Source organism: Dermacentor silvarum, chromosome 9, assembly GCF_013339745.2.
Source record: "Dermacentor silvarum isolate Dsil-2018 chromosome 9, BIME_Dsil_1.4, whole genome shotgun sequence".
NCBI classification, from domain to species: domain Eukaryota; kingdom Metazoa; phylum Arthropoda; class Arachnida; order Ixodida; family Ixodidae; genus Dermacentor; species Dermacentor silvarum.
This window is the reverse complement of record NC_051162.1, coordinates 67399113-67423018: the sequence shown is the minus strand read 5'-3', so window position 1 is coordinate 67423018 and position 23906 is coordinate 67399113. Positions and strand designations below refer to the sequence as shown.

At 46.1% G+C, this 23906-nt stretch overlaps 1 protein-coding gene across 1 annotated transcript; it reads left to right on the top strand.

The window, feature by feature from the left end:
• The first annotated feature begins 5692 nt into the window (after positions 1-5692).
• Positions 5693-21605, top strand: LOC119463645 (monocarboxylate transporter 12-like). Its single transcript, XM_037724469.2, has 4 exons — positions 5693-5991; positions 13985-14128; positions 15552-16550; positions 20005-21605. Exons 1-4 carry the CDS (start codon positions 5814-5816, stop codon positions 20217-20219), a joined length of 1536 nt encoding a protein of 511 aa, XP_037580397.1. The 5' UTR covers positions 5693-5813; the 3' UTR covers positions 20220-21605.
• The last annotated feature ends 2301 nt before the right edge of the window (positions 21606-23906 follow it).

The window sequence follows — 23906 nt, the reverse complement described above, 5'->3', positions numbered from 1 at the left end:
ATATCATTTGTTATATAAATGGTGAATCACAGCGTATTAGAGACTGGAAAGCCGTATCACCTATTAAGATGGTAACTGTTACAAGGATGTGTAACAGCTAGCACTCCAAATTTATATATATATATATATATATATATATATATATATAAGTAGATAAATGAGATGCGAAAGGCAGGGAGGTTAACTGGAAGGTAGATATCCAGTTTGCTACCCTGCACTGGGGAAGGGGTCAGGGGAGACAGAAAGATAAAGAAAAAACGTGGGCAGCTTGCACTAGTGTTGCAAGGCTGCAGTAAACAGCGGAGCAGGAGATCGACCTAGGCTCTTCCAGGTTTCACTAGGCTTGGCTAAGTTCTTCTAGGAAATCTTAAGTACTGCTAGGCACGGTATTCCGAATGTAGACCAGCCAATTCGCCGGATTGTGTTTGGCGAATGAAAGCTGGCCAAACCTCTGATCTTAAGGTAACTAGGGATACGATCACTCCCATGCGTCTCAATGTAAAAAAAACGCATATCCACGGGGTGAATGATGATGAGTGGGCGAAGCTCCGGAGGGAATCATCGGTAAACCGTGAATCTTCCGTGCAATTCGCCCAGTCTCGCCGCACTAAATCGAACGATTGACTTCCACCAATGACACGCGCCATATGTGACGTCATTCCTATTTTATAACAGCGCCCTTCATTTTAATTGCACCATCTCCAGCTTAAGGGGACGCTAGCACAAACGCGTTAGAAACGTGCAGTACTCTCTAGTAAGGAGGAGAGGCCACCGTCTTACGCAGCCGTTTACACATGCCGGAAACGTGCACCGCGTTTGCCGACGCCATCACATGAGTGCTGATAGAGTATAACCCCCCATTCATAAATGCTCCTCGACTTGAACTTGACTTGCCACCGCTTTCAACGCGTTTCGAACGCGCTGCCCAAGGCGGTGGCAAGTCAAGTTCAAGTCGAGGAGCGTTTATGAATACGGGGGTAAGGCGAAGAGGCCACAGCGTCTTACACCAGCTTCTTACACGGGCCGTAACGCGCTAGCACAAACGCGTTAGAAACGCGCAATCTTTCGTTAATAGACAGATTTAGTTTAGCGTTAGCGTAATAGCGGGGTTACGGGAAATAGCGTTACCGTTCCGCAAACGAACTTTGCAGAAAGAGAGTTTTAGTATAGCGTGATAGCGTAGTTTACGTGCGGGACGCTATTCCATTACGCTTTGAATTTCGCATGCATAGGGCACCTAAGTCTATGTGTGTGTGTGCGTCCGGAAAGTGCGAGAGGCAGCGCAATGTAAGCCAGGAGCGCATTGTATTTTTACTTCACATGTCCGTCGATCTGCAACGAAACAGACAAGCAGTACAAGCTGTCTACCATAGCCTCCGAAATCCTCCCATCTCAGAGGCCATATGCCGTTGTCGCACCTATCTCCCGACTTTATCGACAGATGGCGCTCACGTCTCGCAAAAAATTTCGTTGGTTAGGCTTAGGCGCGTTCAAAACGAGAAGCGATCTCGAAAACTCCGCTAAATTATCTATAAAAACATATTGTCGATCCTGCCTGAAGGTAAGCGAAAACTATTTACGCAGTCATTTCCTACCAACGAAGTCAATTATTCAACAGCAACTCCAAATTCAGTTCGAAGCGGGCGGCCGGGACCGCCGCCATGTTTTACGTACACTACGTAAACACGCTAACACGGTAACGTTAACTCTGAGAAATAGCGTGCGCACGGTAAACGGTATGGCTCGTTTAGCGTTCGGCGCATGCGCATTTCGATCTCGCTATTCCCGTACGACCGCTATTCCGGTAACCACGCTAAACTAAAACTGTCTATTGTCATCGTGGTGCGTGTGTCCATGTGCGCTTCGTGGCGTAGTGGTTAGCGCTGCGCGTTCGGAAGCGCTTTGATCTTACGTAACTAGGGATACGATCACTCCCATGCGTCTCAGTGTCAAAAAACCTCTTCACATTAGTAGCACAGCGACGTGACACAAACGCCAAGTCTGAACAGCTGCTGTATGGTGAGCCTCGTAGAAACGTAGGGCTCCCATCATTAAGCAGGGACAGTCCATGGTGTGATGCAAATGAAGCTAGTCGCCGGCCGGTTACGTTAATTTTGGAGCTACCCCAAATAGGGTGATGGGCGTTAAAGTCTCCTGTGCTAATCCATGGGCCAGGGGTTGCTGTCAAGATGTCTTCTAGTCTCTTGTTATCCAACCGGGTTCATGATGATATGTAGGTACCCACCAGCATAAAGGCTACCTTTTTCTTCTTAACAGTCAGGCAAACATACTGATGTTCATCATGACGCGGCACATGCTGAACGACGTAGGTAAGCTCCTGACGAATGAACACAACGACCTTGCTGCTGTCGCTGTAGGTTGAGGACATGATTGATTCGTCGCCGGATAGCCGAATAGGTTTGATAACTTCGGTTCACAGATTACGATGATTGGGAAATGGTTAGAGTATACATACTAACGAAAGTCAGGCATCCGACATCTAAGCTCTCTCGCATTCCACTAGATAATGGATGCTTCTCTGACCTCTTCGCGGAACGACTAGTGATTGCCAGCCATGAATCTACTCCAGGGCGTGTAGGACTAGGGCTCAGCGCGTGCAGCACTTGCAGTCCACTTCGAGCGGTTGGAGTCGCGATACTGGTCAGTAGTTCTTTGATGACATTCACTAAGGACCACAGCATCGGTATAATCTGTCGGTCAACCCTTGGTACTTGATCAACCGAAGTATGCGTAGAAGCAGAAATCAGGCGATGTGCGCGGAAGCGCAGGCCAGTCACCCGCGGTGTTTGACTTTTCCGTTTCATTCCTCTTCGCCCTTGCATATCTACTTGCCCTCGAAGGTGATGAGTTGGATAGTCTGCTTATGAAGAGCACCCCGTCTTCTACGCTTGCGTCGACGATAACGCCGGCGTCGTACAGTCTAAGCAGCTTCTCTGTGGGATGAGCTGTCTCTAAGCATTTGTTTAAGAACGGCAATTTCTCTCTTGATTTGCGGACAGTCTTTGAATGAGGTATCATGGGATACATCACAGTTGCTGCCCTTTAAATTGGTTGTGTGGCAAGCGTCCACAGTGTGCGACTCAGCGCTGCGTGGACAAACTATACTCTTTGTACAGACGCCCTTGATATGCCGATCTTCATGCAGTTAGGGCACTGAAGTGACTTGGGCACGAATGGCCGAAAAGCATGTCGGAAGAGGCCAACCTTGGCATGCGAAGGAATGGAATCGCCCTTGAATATCAACGTTACGCAGCGGGTGTTACCAAGGCGCAGCACATGCGTTATGATAACTCCTTCGGTAGCTGGTTTGATGAGAATTGGCAGGTCCGAGTTTGCCTATGTCCAAATCAATGTCGTAAATGATGCCCGTCATGCTGGATTTGTCTAAAGGTACAATCGCTCGGACTTTGGTGCCGACCAAATCTGTTATTCTCCGAAGCTTGTCCAACGTGCTGCCATTTGTCGCGTCCACAGCGAGGATATTCTTGCGCATGTTTAATCGGGCTTTCCTTATTTCATTCGGTGCGACCCCCTCGAGGAACAAAGAGAGAGAAAGCTTGCCTGTTAAGTGTTCGGAGGCTGATGGAGGAGTCCTCGGGCACGAAGAGGACGGAGTGCGGCCAGCGTTCACTTTTTGTCTTCATGGTTAATGTCCTCGCTGGTGAAGACAGCTTGATAATCCTTCTTTTGGCCTTCCCGCTCATCACAGACTCAAAGCTGTCATCTGACGAGTCATCGCCTGTGACCGAGTACAGTTCGGTGTCCTCGCTGGTGCTAGACCAGGAACGCTGTTTCCTCGACGAGCTCGCCATAGTTGACCTCTGGCCGGGTGTCACCGCAGTTGACTCGGCTTCCATAGAAACAAGGCAGTGAGCCTCGCTGATCACCTCGCTGGTGCTGGCTCAGGCGCGTTGATTCCCCGGGGAGCTTGCCATAGCAGACCTCAGGCTGGGTGGGCCTGTGGATAGCTCCGCTACCGTCGCCACAAGGCAGCAAGCAGCGTCCCAGAAAAATGTGGAAAATTTGATGAAAATGCAACGAACAGAGACAGAAGCGTTCTATAGATGGATGTTGTGCTAATGAGCCAATGTACACGATGTGCAAAACGCACCAAGCTTAGGGCGCACTTTAAAGAGCTCAAGGTTCTCAAAATATTTGGAGTCTTATTCGCTGCGGCGTTCATCGTAATACCACTGTGCGGTTCAGGGACTGTAAGCACCATGATTTAATTTCATTTACCTTTTTTAGTGTTATCTGGCAGAAATTTGTTCGGGACTTCTAGCTAAAGTACAAGTAGCCTAATTGCCATTGTAGAACAATCGAATTCATCTTTCAACTGATAATGCAGATGTCTTTCTTTCTTCGTAGTTATTGCGCAGGCTGTACTGCATTACTGTTGACATTTTGGGGCTCACATTGTAGCCCGAAATACCTGAAATGTGTGTCATACTTGCATCTTCTACCTTTAAAAGTTCTTTTTTGCCAGTCTCACTGAGTGGTGCGCCTATTCCATTGCTTCCACCGTATAGTCTGATTTTCTTTTTCTTATTTCCCTACCGGTAATATTTTCATTGCTGTAGTTAAAATAAATAAATTATTGTGGCTATTTGCATTTTTTCTCATGTGACTGTATATAACTGTTTCCTTATACAGGGTGTCCCACGCAACTTTAGCCAAACCTTAAAGATATGCAAATGCCATCGTAGCTGGACAGAACCAAGGTAATGTTGTTTGCCATGGCATTGGAAGTAATAGATCAACTTCTCAAGTATTATAATTACATGAAACTTGGCAATGATAAAATTGCAGGGTCACATGACAAACCCCCGATACACGTTTCCGTTGCTCAATACGCCCTACATAAAAGGGTTTTTCCGAGCCTTAAGGAAGCCCGCGAATACACGTAAAATTGCCGCACGACTGGCCGCTCGAGGCACTTACGCGTGCATTCTCGGGCTTCTTTCAGGCTCGGAAAAACACTTTTAAGTAGCACATACTGAGCAGCAGTAAGCTGTGTCGGGAGTTGCTCATGTTGCCCCACAATTTTGTCATTGCCACGTTTCATGTAATTACTTTGTATAATATTTGAGAAGTCGAAATATTACTTAAAATAATTATGCAATGAGGCGGAATGCTAAAAATAATGCATCTCCAAGCGACGGCAAACAACATTACCTTGGTTCTGTCCAGCTACGTGGCATTTGCATAATTTTAAAGTCTGGCTAAAATTACGTGGGACCCCCTGTATATAGGCCACATTATATATTAACAACATTAATATACGAAAAGAATAAATAAATAAAGAGATGATCTATAAGGGATATAAGAAACTGCCCTGAAGTTCGGTCGTGAACGACGCTACAAAAACGGTGCGATAAAATTAGGGCACCTACCTAAGCCCGGGTCACGTTAAAGCTTGCTCAATGAAGCAAACTCAATAAAGTTGTATCCATCCATCCCACACATATTTGCGTGTATGGCGGATGTCCGCACATGAGACGCCTAACCTTTCCTCAAGATCAACGGAGGTACACACACACAAAAAAAAAGAAGAGACGTACACAAGCAGCGCTATCTTTTGACGGCCGCCACTTGCCGCGGCAAGGATTGGAGGGAAAGATATGAACGAGGCGACAAGGAGCTTTTTATTTCAGCGCAACGGAAGGGTATGGGTAAGGCGGGGTGCTTGTCCGTGTAGCCGAAAGTGGCGACTCGCGCAGTTGAATCTCCTTTGCATACTTGCGCATAAGAGAAGCGGGCAACGAGCTACACGGTTCATACTTGTGCTCGCGATGGGCTGCTCGCGCGGATGGGTGGTCGTCGCGGCAGCCTCCATTATCAATGTATTCACTCTTGCCGTGATGCGGTCAGGTGCTATCATTTACGTTGGGATTGCGAGCACATTCGGAGTGTCCCGGGAAGATGCCGCCTGGCCGGTATGCCTGGCTACCGTTTTCAACTTGGCGGCAGGTGAGTCGCTAATTCCGCTTGCTGCTGACATTTCACACACGCTCGCAGGTTTGTGAGCTTCTTTCGGCATTTGTGTATTTACGCAGAGGTCTGTGCTGCTCAGTGATTTCCGACCAACTTGGTTTTTCTCGATCTTCACTGAGCAACGGCTTCCTTATAGGTCGAGGCTAAAGTGAAAGGGTGATAAAGTTGCTTGCGAAGTAATTTCGTTTGCGGGACCCGAATCTCGGCTATGGGGCTCCGAAAATCCGGGGTCTCTAGGACTGACAACTTCCTGAAATCCTGAAATAAGAGTAAAAAAATCAAGAACGTTTCACGAAGACGACCTTAATATTGCACTTAACAACACTTCTACCGGAAATGTTGTTCACGAATTCAATGATTAATTTTTTTGCTGAGCGGCTGATAAGAGTTTGATAAGAGTTCCATAATCATAAAGGTTATTTGGAGTCAGAAACGTGCGATACTTTTCTTTCTTTTCTTCGAGAAGATAAGTACACGGAAATAGCTTTGTACCGCCATTAGTGATTGGGGCATAATAAAAGCTACATGGAGAAGTTACTGTTACTGCCCTTCTTTTCACAAGCACTCTTGAATTTAATGCACAATCACAGAGGCCTTACATACGAATTACTCGTGCTCGACTGGCAACGCATAAAACCTCAAGTCCCGTGCTCTGTTTTTCGAAACGGCGGCAGAGCTTATATTCCTTCTTTTCCTCCATTTACGGAGTCTTTAGTTGACTTCTCAAACCCCTCGAGCCGTATATCGCCTTGTATCTAAATTCTGCTACTGCCTTGCCTGTCAGTATAATATAACTGATACTTGCGCATAATTACGAGCAATTTAAATTTTTAGCCAACCAAACTTTCAAGAAATTTTTCACTTTCGATGAGTGTGGCAAAATTTTACCTGTCTCTTCGTAACAGGGGACGATCTAGCACAGCTTTAAAGAGGGGCTCACAGCAGGGATAATTTTGCAAGCGCGAAAGAGCCGGCATCTCGCGGTGGAGGAGTAAGATCTTCTGCCTCTCTCCCCCCTTCTTGTTCTGGCAGTGCTTCGTAAAATCCTATGAAATCCCAATGTCAAGGTAGGCTATATTCACACAGGCATAAAGATCTACCTTTCAAAATGGAGATTGTCTCGTTTGTATTTTTATTAGTAGGACTGTTTGTAAGTGTAGACGAAAGCTTGAGCTTGTATACAATTAAACACAACCTTTATTTTGGGAATTTACTGTGAGTTGCAGTAGCATTTTGATGGGCAGTCATGTGGTTTTATGTCTCGAAGGTATCCTTAGTCTAGGCGCAATGCCACATCATAAGACCACTTCCTAGTTCGACACTCTAATGCTACAGTAGCTCAGCATATAGTCGGTTTTTTGCAGCCAATACATGCAACTATATCGTCACCATGACCATGTTCTAGGAGGAATAACGGTTTGGCACTTAGCCATCGAATACAGTAAGCCCGCTAACGAGAAGTCCAGGGGTAACATCCAGGGTTTGCATTGTGTTTCGAACTCTCGGTAAAGCCACGCCAACGTGCACTTCGGCGACAAAATATTTGTTATGTGAAATGCAACTATTACAAGTGTAACGATAAAAGGTTGCTGACATGATATTGTCTACTATTCATTTCTTGCGTCAAGTGAAATTCTAGAATTTCTAAACACTAGAAAAAATTGTGACCAGCCACAAAGCGACGTTAAGAAGTTCATATAACAGCTCTTCTACATCAAGTTTCGGATTTGTTCCCGGGAAGATGCTGTGACAGTATGTTGGAGCAGGGCACCGAACATTCTGACGTTTTTGACACTTGTTCGGTCGCCTCGTATGCTGCTACTCACTGCTAGGACCGATGCAGCAGCATATCGGACGACCGAACGAGGCGAAACGAGTGGTAAAACGTCGAAATTTTTTGCTCCCACGTGACCACGTACTGTGTCATGACGTCACGACACAGTATCCTCCTGGGAAACGAGACCGTAACTAGGTGTATAAAGGCTATTCTATTAAATTACTTACGGCGCATTTAGGCTCGTTACTCTTTCTTGTATGGTTTACCTAGGGCTCTAGCAGCTTCATTTACCGCGAAAAATGCTCTTGTAGAAAATATAATGCCAGTATAACGCCAGTACTTTGACATGACTGCCATGCTTCCCACACCTTGTACGGATAGTTTAGGGCAAACGTGATATCCACAGTCCACCGAGCTACTTTGCACAGAGAACTTGTCGATTCGCCTTGTTAGGTGGTTTCGACGGATGTGCCGCTGCTGTCGCACTGGACCCAGGCTGTGAGCGATATGTACTAGCACGTCGGAATTGAACTATTGCAGACTAAATTGTTAACCTTAACTGAGGTTGGGTTGCTTGAAATTAAACCAGGGCTAATCAAGTCTCGAAGTACGTATACCAATAGCGGTATTACCTAAAGATTATTTTTTCCATTGGTTTAATTTCTTATCACAACGTCGCAGTGAGTGGCCGATACTGGCGATTAAGGAGGGAAAATGAGAAGAGCCATTACAGAATGCTGCGAAAAATTATCCCTTTGACAGCACCTGAATGATGTCCAACTTTTCTGCGTTTCGCTCGGACCCTTTTTGCGGTGCGTTTGACAGTTCACTTTTCTTCTCCCACATATTTAGTACAAAAAGCTCCCAACGAAGTTTCTTTGTTATTTTACTGATAATGGCATAAATGTGCCGTTTTCATTGTTGGGTCCACCTACTAAAACCTTAGTAGGAAGATTGAAAAATGCAAACCACACAGTGCCTAATTAAACACTTTGGTCAAATCGAAGAAATACCTACAGAATGCGCGGAATACCACCCAAAATTCGATACGAAAATACGCGTATTTGCAAGAACACAGAAGTAAAGGAAATTACGAAACACTAGCGCCTGCACACATTGCCAGTGTCAACTGATAAAAGTAATACAGACGAAGAAGGAAAGCGTACTTACTAGGGCTTCGTGGTTCTCGTGGTTTTCCATATTTAACGTCGGCCAACATGCGCGAATTGCTATAGCGGTTCTTAGGATTGCGGCTTGTGGTGTAAGCGGATGCATCTAATGAAACCTCCTGAGCAATTAAAGACAACTGGCTCAGTTGGTGCATTTTCGAAGGCTATGACATACAAAGGAACGCTCTGTTCTACGAGGTTCCTCTTGTTCGTTCTCTTTAATAGCGCCTAAGTTGGTCTCAGAACCTCATATGTTGCATAGGACGATATGAAAGGACGATCTTTTTTCTTTAGCGCTACAGTAAACACCGTTGGCATGGGTCAAGGCTTCTTTAAAGCAGATTTGGAAAGGTACTGCTGCATTTCTTTACCATTTCGTAGACCAGTTGTCATGCAACGTGGAATTCCCATTGCATATGCTAGGACACTTGGCGCTGCTGCGTGCATTATTACGACGCACCGTACCGTCGAGGACTGAACAGTTCCTGAAGATAAGTAGCATCCCCAAACACATCTCAGGGGCTGCAGCGAATGTCAGTGAGATAATGCACTTCCGACACACAGATTATTGTCTTGGATTCCAAGACAAAGACTTCTAGCTACCTCAGTCCCAACCGTTTTCGCCACTCATCTGCTCCTGCACATATAGTGTTTTCAACTTGACCATTCCCCACGGCTTGACCCTTGTTTCTGTAGTAAACATCGGTACCACGCAGTCAAGCGAGCCCAAGTGCAATATTTTTAGATGCGAAGCAGCTTATGGCGGGGGCTTTGTCTGTCCGTCCCGCGGCGTCCCACGCTCCCACAGCGCATGCGCGTCCCCTCGCCCTCACTCTCCTCTCCTACGCTCCCCTTTCTCTCCTCTAGGAATCCTCTACTGTACGGAGCGTAGCCTGCGTGCCACACCCCCACAGCGCATGCGCATTACCCTCCCCCACTAACTTCTCTCCTACGCTCCCCCTTTCTCTCCTCTAGGAATCCGGAGCGGCGCGCACGACAGGTGGTGTATAGTCCCGCGGTATGAAAATGACGGAGCGCGCGCGCCTCAATCTCTCTTCTGTGTAGCGCCGCGATGAGCGCTCGGGCCGCTGCCGCGAAACCATCTCCCGCTCAAGCTAACCATCTCCCCGCTGCTTCGCATCCACACATGGTTCCCTTTAGCGGGAGATGGAGTAATTTGTTTTGTCTGCTGAATCAATTATGCCACCATATATTTCTTCAAATGAAGGATTATGAACAAATAAAACACGAGCTAATCCATTCAAACAAAAATTACATAAATAAAAAAATATTTATTCTCCTTTCAATGAAGGAGAATAAATATTTTCATTTGTTTTCACTGTTGGTAATGGTGCACGGCTCGTCATATTCAAGTAAACAACACTAGTAAGTTCCTCTATGAGCCAATGTATTACGTTTTTACCGTTCCTGCCAAAATTTTAATTCCGTTCTGACTTCAGTTTATTCGTCACGTTCTTCTTAGATCGCCAGTACATTACATTGAGCATTGCCTTCAAGCCTTACAGCAATTGGTGAAATTGTGAAATAAGCGGCACCTTCAAATTGCGTGCGCCGGTTCTTACTCTGTTCGAGTTGTTCACATCGCTGTTGTGAAACAGCGAAACAGTGATATGGAGAACGCACGTGCACGCATGGCACGTTCAGATTTCATTATGCAATGCCCGCAGGACATCACTAAAAAAGACTAGGAGCGGCCCTCGCTGAAAAAGCAGTGTACTTTGGAGCGGCCAGCAAAAGTATCACTTAGTCGTTTGTTTATCGGGTGCAAGATCACTTAATGGAAACTAATTATTTATAGTACGTTTTTTACGGTGTGTTACGATATGTATCCGTGATAGCAAGACAGGTGCGTGTGGTGTGGTATTAACATGGTTTAATCGTATTGTTACCGTATACGTTTACTCAGAAAATTGACAATAATAATTATGCCAACCAAAGGTGAGCCAGCAGCTGTAGATTATATGTAGCGCTGCGTGCTTCACAAGAGCACACAAAACACTGATTAAATCACAATCCACCACTTGGTGACTACTTCAGACGCGCACTTTCCCAAACCCCTTGCTATACCATCGAATTTAACCCGATACATACTCCCCACTCTGCAAAGCCTGTGAGGCCCACGCTGACCTCGATCGCATCATCTGGGCATGCCTGAAAGCTACACCCACCGCACTAACACTACACGCATCATAACTACGGCCGAGCAGCGGGAGACTTTGCTGCTCCGCTTAGACCCAGAAGAGAGGCTCTGGGCCGTCCGGATGGCCGAAGACGCTTCCAGAAAGCAAGGGCTGGCCGCGGTCTGAGGAAGGAGAGGCCCGAGGTTTAGTCTCTCAACCCCCGCCTCCCCCAGACATCATGGACACAATAAAGTTTTATCTCTCTCTCACAAGAGAGTATTAGGCCTCGCTTTCTTCAGTGTGACCCTCATGGTCTCGGTGAAGTTTTACCAGTGACAGTGTGTTTTTCAATATGTGCAGAGGACATTTGCTTCTAGACTTATGCGGTTACGCGACTTCAGGTGCGTGCACGGGTAGCAACTCTGACATTAGCATGCCTTTGAATAAAAGGCTTGACGGTATGCGTATCCACAAAGACGTGCACGTACATGTACTGTCGACCAAAAAAGTTTACGGACCAAGGCATCCGACAAAAAAAAAACTGAATATCTCCGCAGCCTCAAAACGCAGCCTGGTATTCCCATCTCCAGCCTCTACTGGTATATGCAAAGAACATTGCGATATGCAGTTTTACTGGCTACTTTAAAGACTGCTCGGATATTTAGCGTTATCTGAGATCCCATCGTCCGTAAACTTTACCTGCACATTTTGCCCGTACATTGCCTTCACATGTAAACCCATGACGCCATGCTCAGTCTCTACTAACGGAGAGACAGGCTAACGGAGAGAGGAGAGACAGGCTAACGGATTCTTAGGCGTAATAGGTGGGCAAATTTTTCATCCTCTATTGCGCGTATCTGAAAAGAGACTCCTCGATAGCCCATGTACTGAGAATCAGGGGCGGGAGAAGATGAGGAAAATCTGTATTCTAAGTTTACGTTACAGTGAGCTCTTTTTCTAGAGCTTTTAGGCTACAGTCTTCCAGTGCTGTCCAACCCGTGCAACTTCAACGTTCGCTCGTTGTAGAGCTTACGGGACGAGGCATTGCGGCGCATGTGCTTCGGACTTCCTGGTTTTGTGACATTCACCATCTGCACCATCGTTTCTCCTCAAAGGTCATCCGGTCCAATAAAGGTTACTGTGGGTTTTCTGAAGGCGTCAGTTGGGTATATTTTCCGCGTCCCCGATAACCATTTGGACCGTTTGCCTTCGCAGAGATCACGTGCTACATTTCCGGAAGTTATCGTCACCCGTCAAGGTTGTCTTTCTTCATTATACACACAACCAGCAAGGAATTCATTTTCTTATGGTGTCTTCCACAGATTCAGGTGCGCATAAAATTTGCAGAGGTAACGAAGAAAGCCAGGTACCCAAAAATAGCATCGAAACAAATTACATATAGCCAAATAAAACATATCTACAATGATGGGTCAGTCTCATACAGCGTCTCTACAGATTCCGTTGTCTTTGAAACTGCCCAAACTACGGTCAAATTCAAGCTGTTCTAGAAGAAAAAAAAACACTAACGGAAACAAGTTGCTGCACTGAGTGCTGCTGCAAAATACCTATTACAAAAGCAACCTCGCCAATCGCTCGTATAGGCAGCACTTCAGTATTTGCAATTTGCCATATAGTACAGGATTCATCAGCGCCTGGTACATGAGAGAAGAGAGGACCACCATCAAGCTCTTGAGTAGGGGAGCGAAAAAATATTTCCTTTGCTGCCTTGACATACAAGCATTCCTGGTATGTCAATAAGCTCTCCGGCGATGCCGCACATTGCGCCCGTGAAGAAGCCAGAATGGTTACCATCCCCCTATGAAAAACCGACATGGAAACTATTTCATGGTTAGAGCTACAGCTAACTTATATTGGTCTTGTCCTAACTTCTCCAATTGTCGTTTTCATATACTTCATACAGGCTCCAAACTACAAATCAAAAATTACCCCCTGTGATGACACATTGCTATGCAGCTTCTGGCTCGAGGTGGTATATAAAGGCTTTCTTATTCTGCATTAGAATGGGTGGCACGCGCATGTGGGATGTTTGTGTAACCACAGAAACTTTTGAGCGGATTTTGTCTCTTTGACCCCAATGCGACATGCTGCGGCAAGCACTCCAGTTAGTAATAAACCGACTGGGTTGTAGGCCACTTTCTGAAACAAATATCCTTGAACCATATCCGTGCGCGTCGCCGGCACCAAAGTCAGCGAGGGCATCACTGAAGCAGGTCAAGTCGAGAGGTTTCTGCAAACGTTTATAGACTTTCTGCGCGCCTACAAGTGTGGGCACAAGTAGTGCTGTTTATGTCTCTCTCCCTCTCGCCCTCTATTTATACCTATACGCGCTTTCCCAGCTCAGGGTAGTAAACCGGAAGCAGATCTGGTAAACACCCTTGCCTTTCCTCTCTTCAATTTCTGTCTCTTGACACTATAGTATATGATCTATACCATTTTCACAGAATGCGAAAATGAATTGTTAACTACTTTTCGAATACGACGTGATGGCATGAAAATCCAGTATGCAGTTTGAACATAGTCACCCTCGACACAATGTTTATTCTATGTAATTATGTTTAGGCACAATAAAATGGATTTCCAACATCACATACCAGAGGACACGGTTACTTTGTGTGCGTGATAAAAAATGCTGCTTTTGGTATCTAACCGTAGTACTTACACAAATAAGTGTCTCCTATTTTAGGTTCGTAACATGGTACTTAGTGATAGATACTAACTTAAGAAGTGATGACGTTTTTGAGATATCCTTTTTCTAAGAAAAATATCAAGCAAATATTTTGACAGTGACACCTTAAATCAATGTTGAACAGCAAAAGGTACCTTCTTCGCTTGCGGAGTGGAATGTCAATGCTTCTTTGCAGGTCCTATCTCGGGAATTCTTGCTCAGCACTTTCAGATATCGACACTCCTGGTTGTAGGCTGCTTTCTTGCTTCCCTTCCGGTGTGTGCCAGCTACTTCGCCAACGGGGTGCCCTTCCTCATTTTAACCCTGGGAGTCTTGCATGGTCAGTAATGATAACTAGTAAGTTTGCCAAATAGAGAAAAACATAAATAGTTTTCTTGTCTTTCTGGATATCATCAAGAATGGAATTCATAAACTGCTGGTTTCGGCTTAGTCGGCTATAAACAAAATGAGGGACAATTTTTCGGGAACAACCGTTCGCGAACGCCCTTTATTGAACCTCTCAAAGCATAAATAAGGACAGCTAAATGTAAGATTGCCTGTGCACTTTTTGCTGCTATATAATGGGGATTTGAAACCGATTACATTATTAATCGCGAAGATAAAGAAACATTAAAGTTCAATTAGTGCCGACCACAAGGCGGAAAAATAATCGGGGAAGACCCAGCTCCACTTGAAAGGCGAAACAAAAAAACGTTCGTAGTTTTATCGGTCGTACAAATTGCAGTAAAATTTCGCTCACTCATTAATAGAACAAGGGTGGTGTCACGGTCGCACAGGCAGGCATGAACAGATCTGTCTCGACGACGACGAAATTAACACTCAGTGTCACAACGCTGGCGTGATAAAGAGCGCCGGCAGTGGGAAGCAGACGCTTAGTGCGGCTTCTGATTTCACTGTGTCTCGGAAAGTCGAGGTCACACGACCTACAGAACTGTAGGCGTGCGTAGACACAGGGGGCTCGAAGCCTCCAGCCATCTCTTTCTTTGCATACGCCGTATATTACCTTCAAAATAGGGTGCGTGGGCTGCGTGCGTGTTCCGCCGCACGAACAATCACGTACAGCCACTACCGAGCCAGCTAGAGCTAGGTCATATCAAACAGTCGCCAACACTCGGCAGACCCATATGGGTGTTGTGTTGGCCTAGTCTGAATGAGCCGTTATGCATTTAAAACCATAAAGCATAAGTCGGTTGCCAGTTATATACCCTTTTCTGGTGTTGCCTAAATTCAGCTTTATTTAGAAGCAACATAAAAATCGTAAATAACTGTATTAGACGAGTGTCACAGTAGCGTAGTTTGACATAAGGGCCATGTTTCAAGGTGGTGGAGAACATTTTTTTGTTAATTTTACACGTAATGGCACCAAGTTAACACGCTCGCTGAACGCGGTATCCTATTGAATGCTTTCCTTAATCCCTCTAATATGGTGATATCAAAAGACAGATAGTGTGGTATTTCTTCACTCGGGCTAAACAAATGCATGTGAGAACCCATTAATACCTCGCATGTCACCTTTCCACGATCATCTTGTTAGCAACCAGATAAACACACCTTGTCGTACATTCCTTCAAGAAAAACTAGCGCAGCATGTTGTACTGAAGAACTCGCATGCCTTACTAACTGTTCAGGCACTAAATAGATAAGAACACAATTCATTGCCCTTGATTGTGAATAGAAGAAATGCATACTGGTTATATTTTTTTCGCTATACCACATTTATATTTCCCTGTTCCTGTGCGCAGGGTGCGGTTTGTCCCTGCTAACGTTGGGCTATGCCGCCGTCAACCAGAGCGTCACCAAAAACAAGGCGCTCGCATCGGGCATCACCATTGGAGGCTCCGTGGTCGGCGGCATTATCTTCCCGCCCGTCATACAGTTCCTTTTCGACAAGTACGGCACAAAAGGTGGTCTCCTCGTCTTCGGTGCCATCATGCTGAACTCTACGGCGGCAGCACTCTTCACGAGGACGTCTTGGCGAGGAAACGCCATACCACAGGACTTGGAAAAAAGCGCGCAAAACTCCACAACAACATGCCTCTCGGAGATCGCGAACAGATGCATTTATGAGGCCAACGGTGATGCCCGAGGACTGGCAGATAACGTGCGTAACTGCTGTGATAACCACTCGTTGAGCCCCTGCAACGGGACAGTAGGCCTCGACACGCCTCTCAATGACAGTGCATGCAAAAAGATATCTGCGTGCGGAAGAGCTGTGGTTGCCGCGGATGGGCCTCTAAGCGCCAAGACTCAGCAACCTCCACAGACCACTCTAGCAAAGTGGCTCTCTTTCTTGAAGAATCCGAGGTTCTACGTCATCGCCTATACTTTGGGTCAGATCTGGTACTTAAACACCACGCTTCTCACGGTAGTAGTGGACGCTGCGATGGAGCGTGGCATACCCAAGTGGGACGCCGTCTCGCTGGTCACGTTCATAACGGCCCCCGATCTCGTGTCCAGATTTTTGTCGGGGCCCATAACCGACAAAGGTCTTCTGAGGAAGAGCTCCATGATGGTCCTGAGCCTAACAACGAACGGCATCGCGCATCTGCTTATGACGCTCTTCACGTCCTACCCTGCGCTGGCGGCGCTCTCGGCGGTCTCCGGGTCGTGCAACGGAGTGGCTGTGACGCACATTTTCGTGCTTTGCGGGGAGCTCGTCGATCCGGTAACCTTCGGCCTGTGCATGGGCGCTGCCAATTTCGTGGCTGCGTTTGCGCTGCTCGAGAGGCCACTCATGATCGGTAAGAGCTTGGTCCTTGGCCAGGTCGGTTACGTACCAATGCATGTAACTGAAGAATAATGATCTGCTCGTTTTGCCAACAGCGTTAAGGACAGACTAAGTTAAGAAGTGGTGGGTGCCTATTCGTGTACAATTATTCATTTGGGCGGAGCTGACAGCTGTGCCACCGGGATATTTACACTTACTGTGCAGGCCTGCAGCTAAAGAGTGCTGCGCCTACGCGGGGCCGTATATTACGATGATCCATTTCATTTTTTATTATTATATATTTTTTCCTCGTCATTAGCTCTCACACACCTGCGCCGCCGACATAGCCTGGAATCCGCAACTCTGTAGCAGTGGTGTTACGAAAACATGAATGAATAATTGACCATTGAGAGTTTTCATCCGCACAACTCGCACGAAAGTGTCAACTTATTGGCATGGTTTTCATTTCTGCAAGTTTGCACCTGAATACTTCATTTTTTGTTTGACAGAAGTTGCATATTGCAATATTTGTGAAGAAGTTCATATACTTAAGCAATTTGGGGTTATCAAGCTACCTAGAAAACGGGTAGCTCGCGCCGAGCGCTATTGTGTTCTTGCTGAGGGCGCTTTTAAGCGATAATATCGTATGACACCTCCAAGCTAATGCCTGTAGCTGCCATATGATATTACAGTTCATATTAGTACATTTCCCCACGAATTCCGAGTACTGTCGCCCAGCCTACAGAGATGACCTAATACATCGATTCCGCCAGGGAACCTATGAGTATTCTTGAGAAAACGCAGCGCCCATGGCTTTACGCGTACGTTAGGAGGGCAGAATTTCACTAACTACGGATATGAAACCGTTGCCAAGCCAGAATGATATGGAAATTCTTGGATGTCTTATGATTTTTTTTGTCATGTCAGCGCTGCCAATACCTGACTGGTGAATTCAGCAACAGTTCCTTCGTCCACTTTCAATACTGCGTCATGCGGAAGCCTCCGCTAAAAGGAAACAATTGCGGTCTTCTGTCACTGTATTTCATTTTCGCTTCCTTGCACCCCACAAGGGCCGTTTGAGGCAGCGTCCCCTTTATTTAGTTCTTTATAACTCGCTGACAAGCAAAGTGAGAGCAAACAAGCGTTGTACTTGGAACGATTAGCCTCGCGTAACGACGTCCATCTTTAAAGGGTCCTAAACCAGGCTGAGCTCGATGGTGACGAAGGGTTTTCTTAAGTTAGGGGTTTCTCGCTAGCCATCGCTATACTCTCTCTACTTGTGCTATCTCGTCCTGGTCGTCTACTTCCGTAGAAGATATGTGGGCACTGAGCCAGTCAAACGTGATGCTCGCGTGTTTTTTTTTTTTTTTTCCTGCTTGCCAGCTCCATCAAATGCCGCTTATGAGGACACTGCGCTTTTCGGCTGCACGCTGGTGCCGGCCCACGTACAGTGGAAAACACCCTAGAAGAGACAAAATCATTTCATTGCGCACGACCGGGAAGCAAGACGACCAGGAAGTGTGGGCGTGCAAGAAGTGCATGACAAAGGCCAGCTAGCAGATGGATCAGAACTTGCGTTCACTGTTCGACAGCTTTGACCCGGGTGACGACACGCGCATGACACTGTTGGCGTCATGGGGAGAGAAGGAGGAACTGGAAAAGTTCCGTGAAGAGCACGCGATTGTTATTTTTGTTATCGTGGGTGTTTCAGGCGTCCCTTAAACACGCGAGACTTTTGTAAATTGGTATTCATTATTGCGCGAAAATTAAACAGAGTAAGGATGGTTCTTCCAAGTTTTGTAGTAAAGCATTCACAAATATTAGGCTAGCCTGTGAGCAAAACACTCAAAAAAGAAGGAAAATCACGTTATTACAACCTTGAAACGAAGTAGAAAATACTCTCTCAGAAAGTTCGTACCAAAGAACACGCATAGGTGGTGTATAGGCACATTTTCAAAACGATCAAATGATCACTTGGCGCTTTTGCAAGGAAGCGGAATATCCTTCAATTTGTTACAACTTTCGGGGGAAAAAAGTAGTCACAGGCGTTTCATGGTTATGTGTTGAAAATAATAAAGAGGGCCTGCTATTTGGCCCTCGTAACGAAGCAGGCAGTTCTTAATGTGACACACAGTGAAGCTTTTAGCGCGATAGCGTTAAAGACCCCATGTCGCAGAAAATCCGGCGTTGCGGTCGGTCACGGCGTCCGCCGCCAAGAAAATCACCCCGAACCACCCCGGCCACGCAGGCACCTCCACGTGGCGCAGAGGCGCTGGCGAACTAATCGAATTTCTTCAAGTAGAATGCGTCGGAAGACTCTCAAAGAACGACGTAACCACAACCTACAGACGCGATAGCATGGGATTGTAATTTTGTTGTAGGAGAAAACATAATTCTCTTACGCGGAAACTCGAACACAAGTCCCTTTTCCATCATCACTTCTACCACTCATACAACGACGCGCAGTGGTAGCTCCTTGCAAAAATACCATTCGGATGGCGCTCGCCTCCTGGGTAGCCGCATGCGGAGGCGAAGTTGGGGAGAAAATCACCAGCCCTTCCCCTGTCGAGGAAATTGGGGTAAGCGAAGCTTGTCGTGTGTGTATCTGACCTTCGTGGTGATTTTCTTTCTTCCTCTCTCTCTTTCTCTCCATCTATCTTTCTCTCTCTTTCTCTCTCTTCCCCTCTCTTATTTCTTTCTCTCTTTCTCTTTTTCTATATCTATTTTTCCTTTCTCTCTTGTTTTGTTTCTCTAACTGTCCTGGTGATTTTCTCTCGTTCTCTTTCTTTCTTTCTCTCTCTTTTTCTCTCTCTTTCTCTCTATCTATCTTTGTTTCTCTCTCTATTTCTTTCTTTCTCTCTTTCTCGCTTTCTTTACCTTTCTTTCTCTCACGTTCGTAGTGATTTTCTCTTTCTTTCTCCCTCTCTCTTTCTCGCGATCTTTCTTTCTCTCTTTATTTCTTTCTATCTCTCTCCCTCCTTCCTTCTTTCGCGCTCTCTCTTTATTTCTCTCTTTCTTCCTCTCTTTCTCTCTTTTTCGTCCCTGGTATGTGCCAATGAGCTTGGACCCGTTCTGCACTATCCCCATGATCGGCCCACTTTGGCGGAATTTTTTTGCTCGGCACACGAAAGAACCGTTGGTTGGCAGAGGTATATAGCTTCGCTATAAAAAGAAAGCTGTAGTTGCCGGCAAGCCTGATAAGCAGCCAGGGATCTGTGAATGCTGTCGCGTTCCAGTCTTAAAGGCGAAGAATAAGCGTCCCCACAATTTCTTTTTTTTTTTTTTTTTGCTCAGTACTCCTATTCTCTCCAGGTAATTCTCTTGTTTTGACTGCAGTGTCTCAGTTATGACGCCGGACATATTCTGTACAAATGTCACGCCTAAGTGTGTTACACTTGCTAGCAGCGTTTTATTAGAAATCATTGTTAACATATTTCATGTGCATCTTTCAACATTATGCTTTCGTTTCTCTTGCCACCTATTTCCAGGATATTGCAAGGACAAGCTCGGAAGCTACGACGGCCTGTTTTATTTCAGTGCTGGCGTAGCCTGGAGCTGCGCAATTCCTCTGGCTCATCGCATACTTCCACGAGAGTCGAACCTCGAAGAAAAAATTGCTGAGGGAAGCAACCGTGGCAAAATGGTGATACTATTTCGAGAAGATAACAATGTGGCAAACACAGCAGAGCTTCTTCTTTATTAGATGTGACGCCTGAGAAGTCTAGCGACATTGAGGGCAGGCCATCTAGAAAGGCTTACTCAGAAAACCTACAATGAAGCTATTGAAATTGCATAATAGTGTCAACAGTCTTTAGCAAAATGTCCTTACACTAACAGATCACGTCCGTGAGTCATGATGAAATTGTAGAAAACTTAAGATAAAGGTTGTAAGACTACACGAACAACATAACAACAAAAGCACAAACAGGTGATGGCAGCATATAGAAATCATAGAAGGGCTTAAAAAACAACTCTTCACGAAAAATCTATGAAATTGTTGTCTACGAGAAACAACCCGTAGAGTTTCCAGAGCTAATCTCTGCTTGTCGACGCTATACCAGGGTTCAAGCACTTTTTTGCATTAAAAAAGTACGTCCATCTAAAGCATTTCAATAACTGTGATAGATCTCCTGCTGGTCCTGCTGTGGGTACTCAATCAGAGCGTCCTCATTAGAACTTGCAGTTTTCCTGTTGTGCGGGTGCTCAGATGACGTAGTCCTTCTTTTACGATGCGAATGTCCACCAATATTGGTCCAGGATGTGCTGTCTTCCCGACATATCGAAGGAAAACAGCACCCGTATCGAGAAAACTGTGACACCTTATCACCTCTAAAGCCTACAGGGAGAAATACGAACGCACTGATTTATTGCAATATTCAGTTCGACATTCCAAACGCTACAGTGAGGCTGCCAGCAAAGCCGTTGGGGAGGGCTTCTAAATAATTTCAACTACTGGAAATGAGACAACCACTGAGCTGCACCATCTCAAGTCCAGCGTTGTACGGCTATCACAGAAAAGGTGCCAATCATAAAAGTACAAAATGAAAAACTGTGTAACAAGAAACTTTAGTTAAATTCACTACAAGGCACCCTTGGCAGAAAAACGTATGTTTGGTGGAAACGTCATTGTCGAGAGACATCCCAAAGGGTGAACTATGGTCGGCCGCGAGCCCACGCGTGCATGCCGACTACCTTCGTGGGTGCGAAGGGTGCCATATTTGGTAGAGATTATGAAACGTAAATTGAAAGGTTTACGATCCGCGGTAAGGGCGAAGTACTGCAGCGCGCAATGTTAAGGAATAGGAAAAGAGTGGTCTGAATTAGACAGCAAGCGGAGCTAGCCAATATGCCACTTTGAGATCAAGAGGACAAAATGGAGCTCGACAGGTCATGTAACACGTGGGCGGATAACCAGCGGTATATTATAGTTACAGAATGGGCGCCTGGAGAATAGAAGCGCAGTCGTGGACGTGAGACAACTAGGTGATGTGATACTGCTGCTACTTTGATGGCATACTGCTGCTACTTCTTCAACCAACTAGCCCAACTTGGGGCACTACTGCTTATGATAATAACTATAATGATGATGATGATGTTAGCTCGTCTTTTGTCTCGGCACCCGCCACAGATGTCGTGAACTTAATGACGTGGCATACGGGACCACGCTACCGTAAGCGCATAAGGGGGCCCCCTTATGCGCTTATGGTAGCGCGATCTCGATCACGTGACCTCCTACACTGTGCACGCAGGCAGCCTACATGTCAAACGACTAGCCTTCTCAGATCACTCTCGCAGCCGCAAATAGATTACTTGGCCTCCAGCATACCACGTGCGGGCCCAGTTGGCATAGCGGGCTGGGCTGCGCACGCACTATAGCACTCGGGGTCACCGTGGTAGCAGCAAAGGCAGGAACAAGGCTTGGCTGCCCTTACAATTTTTAGCGCAATAAAAAGAAGTATGTGTCCAGCTCTGTAAGCAAGGCTCCTTTGAAGCTTCCTTTGTTCTACCAGCAGCTAAATCGTTTTTCCCTTCGCGCTTCCAACATTGGGATGTTATTTGCGAAGCGGATAGCGTTAACAACCATGCTAGGCAGTTCTTTCTTTGTACAAAGGTTTGTCAGAGGAACCGAAACATAGATTCGATTGTTCTTTTGTTAGTCACGACACACATCGTGAGCCTTGAAGCGGGCATTATGCGCCGGTCACTTGTATGTGTTCTTAGCTTGTGATTCATTTGTGAATAGAATGGACACTTTCGATTCAAGGCCACACTCCCCTGCGCCGATTTTGGTTCACTATAGAGACACAGGTACCTTTACATGACCTACATAGCGAATGCGATCCTGTTACTACTTTCCCTGTCATTTTATGACATAATTGCTGAAATAAGTTCACACGCCGCAACGAGAACAGTGAAATACTATGCCCCTGTGAACCAGACTTTCCAGCAGCTCTTCGCGTCCTTTGCGGCTTATCCTGGCTATAACAGTAATCGTCATCTACCTTGCGCGGCTTGCATTTCTTTAACGCTGAGCACTCGGTACTTCCAGGTCCCACACGGCATACGCGTTTTCAAGTAGCAGGGAACAGAGAGTTAGCAAGGGGAACGCAAGCAAGACCGATGAGGTATATTGTTTGGGGACAATACTAGTATACGCCTCAAGTGGGCGTAAGCTTTCTTGTTTTCCTCCTTTTTTTTGTCTTTCACAGTGTACTGTGCGAGGGCCTAAATATTTCTGCACTCGACACTGCTTCGCTTTCTGCAAGTAAACGCTAGCGCCGCTCTCGTCTGAAGTAGACACTGCGTTTATATATCACTACTGGAATGTGTAATGGAGGACAGAAAAAATCACTTTAGGAATAACAAGGGTGAATTACCTGTGAAGTTCCACGAAAATGCTTCCTGACATTCTTGTATTTCCCCCTATCTTTTCTTGCTTTCTTTTAAACGAGGGCTTGGCATCCTTAGTTAGGTGCATAACTGTCGGCATTGTGTCGTAGTGTCATTACTGTCTTAGTGTCGCTGGCGGGGGCGAAATCTGAAAGCGAAGTAAAGTAAACAGGATGAGCAATTATTTCGATTTCACTGACGCTAAGCAGCAAGACCCCAAGTAAGGCGCGTGGGCGAGTGTCACCCGAGTAACGTACTAAAGTAGCTGTTTGCGAATTTTCACCATAACAGATGGTTGGTATAGGTTGGCCATATTGAAGTCTGGCGCAAAAAAAAACGGACCACACGAGAGCGGTCATGTGTGTTTCTTACTTCTCTTGTGCTCCGTCTTTTGAGCCACAGTTAAATATGGATTATAAATCGCCTAGCAAGAGCCGCCTATGCCAGCCCCAGGGAGCCCTACACATTCTTCTCGCTCGTTCCAAAACGAACGACTCGTTCCTGAGAGTCAGTAACGCAGCACAGCAGCGTGCGTGTCACGCAGTGTAATTGCCGACTTGCTGGATGCCGCTTCTCTTGCCTTTTCGAGGGTGTAAGCGTTAGTTTCGGAACATGTGTCATTTTGCCATAGTGCGTATAAAATGTCATACTCAAAGGCACATTTAGCACACTCCCGTGGAAAGTATTTTGCTGCATTCGAAGCCGTCAGTCGAACATGACTACTCAATTTTCCCTTCTTCCTGTCCACCCTGGCACACTGCTATATAAAACGTGAATGCAGCGCACTTGCTACTTCATCAAGCCCGTCCTTGCCACCACAATGTGACAGCACTTCACCCAGGATGTTCTCCTGACATTCAACCTCACAATGGACCTTACCATGAGTCTTGCTTCAATTACCTAGGGGACTACCTACGCGAACCTGCGTGCGTGTGTGTGTGTGTGTGTGCGTGCGTGCGTGCGTGCGTGTGTGTGTGTGTGTGTGTGTGTGTGTGTGTGT

What these genes read in the sequence shown, in the direction of transcription:
- LOC119463645 (XM_037724469.2), top strand. Translation starts at nt 5,814, where the DNA reads ATGGGCTGCTCGCGCGGATGGGTGGTCGTCGCGGCAGCCTCCATTATC. An exon ending in CGTTTTCAACTTGGCGGCAG is followed by an intron (nt 5,992 to 13,984) that starts GTGAGTCGCTAA and finishes GCTTCTTTGCAG; the next exon opens with GTCCTATCTCGGGAATTCTT. An exon ending in CGAGAGGCCACTCATGATCG is followed by an intron (nt 16,551 to 20,004) that starts GTAAGAGCTTGG and finishes ACCTATTTCCAG; the next exon opens with GATATTGCAAGGACAAGCTC.